The sequence below is a fragment of the Macadamia integrifolia genome, chromosome 4, assembly GCF_013358625.1.
Source record: "Macadamia integrifolia cultivar HAES 741 chromosome 4, SCU_Mint_v3, whole genome shotgun sequence".
Classification (NCBI taxonomy): domain Eukaryota; kingdom Viridiplantae; phylum Streptophyta; class Magnoliopsida; order Proteales; family Proteaceae; genus Macadamia; species Macadamia integrifolia.
Window position 1 is genome coordinate 19335516 of NC_056560.1, and position 2391 is coordinate 19337906.

Sequence of the window (2391 nt, forward strand, 5' to 3'; positions counted from 1 at the left end):
CCCCCCCCCACCCAAAAAAAATAAAGGAGAGAAAACAATAGGAGGAAAAGGGATCATGTGCAAGGCACACTTGTCTAAGGTATAATCCTTCTAACATATACTTCTTAACTGGGAGAGACTCAGAGATCCAAAACCAGAATCATCCTGATAAATGAGCAAAGACATGTAGTCTATTCTATTTTTCCTTTTCATTTCAGGTATATGGTTAGCAGTAAATAGTAAAGGCACTATCCTATGTATCAGATAATGAGGATGTCCAATTGACTGCATGGCCTTTAGCATCTCCTTGCTCAGATCGGTTAATGGTTTTTCCCAAACAACATTCATAGAATTCACATTTGTTGCTATTCCAGTAGCGGAGTCGAGAGTTTTTATACTCAATGCGTTAGTGGAACACATAGGTCCTTATTGGTTCGTCTAAATACCATGCATGCACACCAGGTTTTCTGTTGTTGTAGGTGGGGTTTAAGTATGTTGAAAATGCATTCAAGCAGTTTTATTGTTGAAACTGTACCGAAATGCAGCCAGCTCCAGTCTAATATCCTGTCCAAGACATCAATTACATGCAAACCAAGTTATGCAATTGCGTAGAATTAGGTCTGTCTTTACCTTTGTTCCCTGACGTCCTCTTTCATTGGTTTTCCCCAGCAAAAGGAAAGCTCAACTTTTGTTGTTGAAAATGTACCTAAATGCAGCCAGCTCCAGTCTAATCCAAGACTTCAATTACATGCAAACCAAGTAATGCAATTGTGGAAAATTAGGTCTGTCTTTACCTTTGTTCCCTGACGTCCTCTTTCTTTGATTTTCCCCAGCAAAAGGAAAGCTCAAGGATTTTCTGCACATTAATGATTTTGACAAAGACATTATTATGAATATCCTTGATCGTGCCGGAGAGGTGAAGGCACTGCTAAAGTCAGGGAATCGGAAGTATCTTCCATTTGAAGGGAAAACAATGGCAATGATCTTCGCAAAGCCATCCATGAGAACTCGGGTTTCATTTGAGACAGGGTTTTTTCTACTAGGTGGCCATGCCATATACTTGGGACCAGATGATATCCAAATGGGGAAGCGAGAGGAAACCCGCGATGTTGCGCGTGTGCTCTCTGGCTATAATGATATCATTATGGCTCGTGTTTTTGCTCATCAGGTAATATGGTGAGTCTCTTTTGTTATTATTACTACTGTCTCCATCATCATTTTTCTGCCTTACCATAATTTATTTATAATCAGTGTATTTGAAATTTTTTTCTTTTAAAAACCTTATGCCAGTATCCTTTCTGCAAGTCTGCTCAAACTCTTACTTTATAAGTTTAACTACTTGAAGAAAGTTGATCTTTTAGTCAATTCTGCGATTAATATTCAGAATTTATTCAGTTCATTCTAAAACAAAATCAGCACTTCATTGCTGTTCTAGTGGACAAAGATTCTTGTATGGCTCATTTCTGTCTATAAGAAAACTAGAAACATCATTTGTGCATTGTTGTATAGTTTGTATTGCAGCTGTGCATAGGGTTCTCTTTTGGTTAGGGTTTCCTTCCCCTATCGCTAATAAATTCTCTTTCATATTGAAGAATAAAAAATCTGTGATATGTATGCCATGATTTTTTGTTCAACACATGGAAAACAAACCAGATGTTAACCAGGATTCTATATGAAAAATAATCATTTGTGGCTCATTTATGAGTTACAATACAATTTCATGTTTCTCAATAAGTAGTAAGTTATGCTTCTTGTTATTCAGGGGCACCAAAGTGTGATTGGCTAACAAAGCCATTAGATATCTCTCCTGTGTAATTGATCTCGTTCTCTATATGTTTTCGATATGTTTAAGTTGTATCAGGTTCCCTATATTGATCAAATTCAAGGTTATATATCATTATTTATGTAATGAAAGCTTCTTCATAAGATATGATGTTTTAGTCGACTTAATGATTGTTTGATGTAATAAAATCCCATACATGCATCTGAAATAAACTGCTTGATAGCCTGATAAAGACCATTAATATGGCCAGCTCCACAAAATCCACATGCAAAGTAGTGTTTGATTTGGTGCAAGGTATATAGAACCTGGATGCACCAGTTTATTACCAGTATCTCTGAAACTTTTACAACATACCAGACATCTTGCCAAGTCTTTAACCTTTGGAGCTTCTGTTATGATATCTACATATGTTTTTCTGGTTCTATTTTACCTACTGGCAACCAGTGTTGCAGGACATCCTTGATCTGGCTAGATATGCTACCGTCCCTGTGATCAATGGCCTAACAGACTACAATCACCCTGTACAAATCATGGCTGATGCCCTCACCATAATTGAACATATTGGACACTTGGAAGGGACCAAGGTTAGTTAATTACATTTCTGTCTTTTTTAGTGTCCCCCCCCCCCC

The 2391-nt window shown here is 37.3% G+C and overlaps 1 protein-coding gene across 1 annotated transcript in view; it reads left to right on the top strand.

Annotated features, from left to right (window-relative positions):
• Positions 1-2391, top strand: part of LOC122076717 (ornithine carbamoyltransferase, chloroplastic) — a 5595-nt gene that overhangs the window by 1392 nt on the left and 1812 nt on the right. The window contains exons 2-3 of the mRNA XM_042642191.1: positions 813-1147; positions 2215-2346. Of these exons, the coding sequence (XP_042498125.1) occupies positions 813-1147; positions 2215-2346 (467 nt within the window). The remainder of the gene's footprint in view (positions 1-812; positions 1148-2214; positions 2347-2391) is intronic.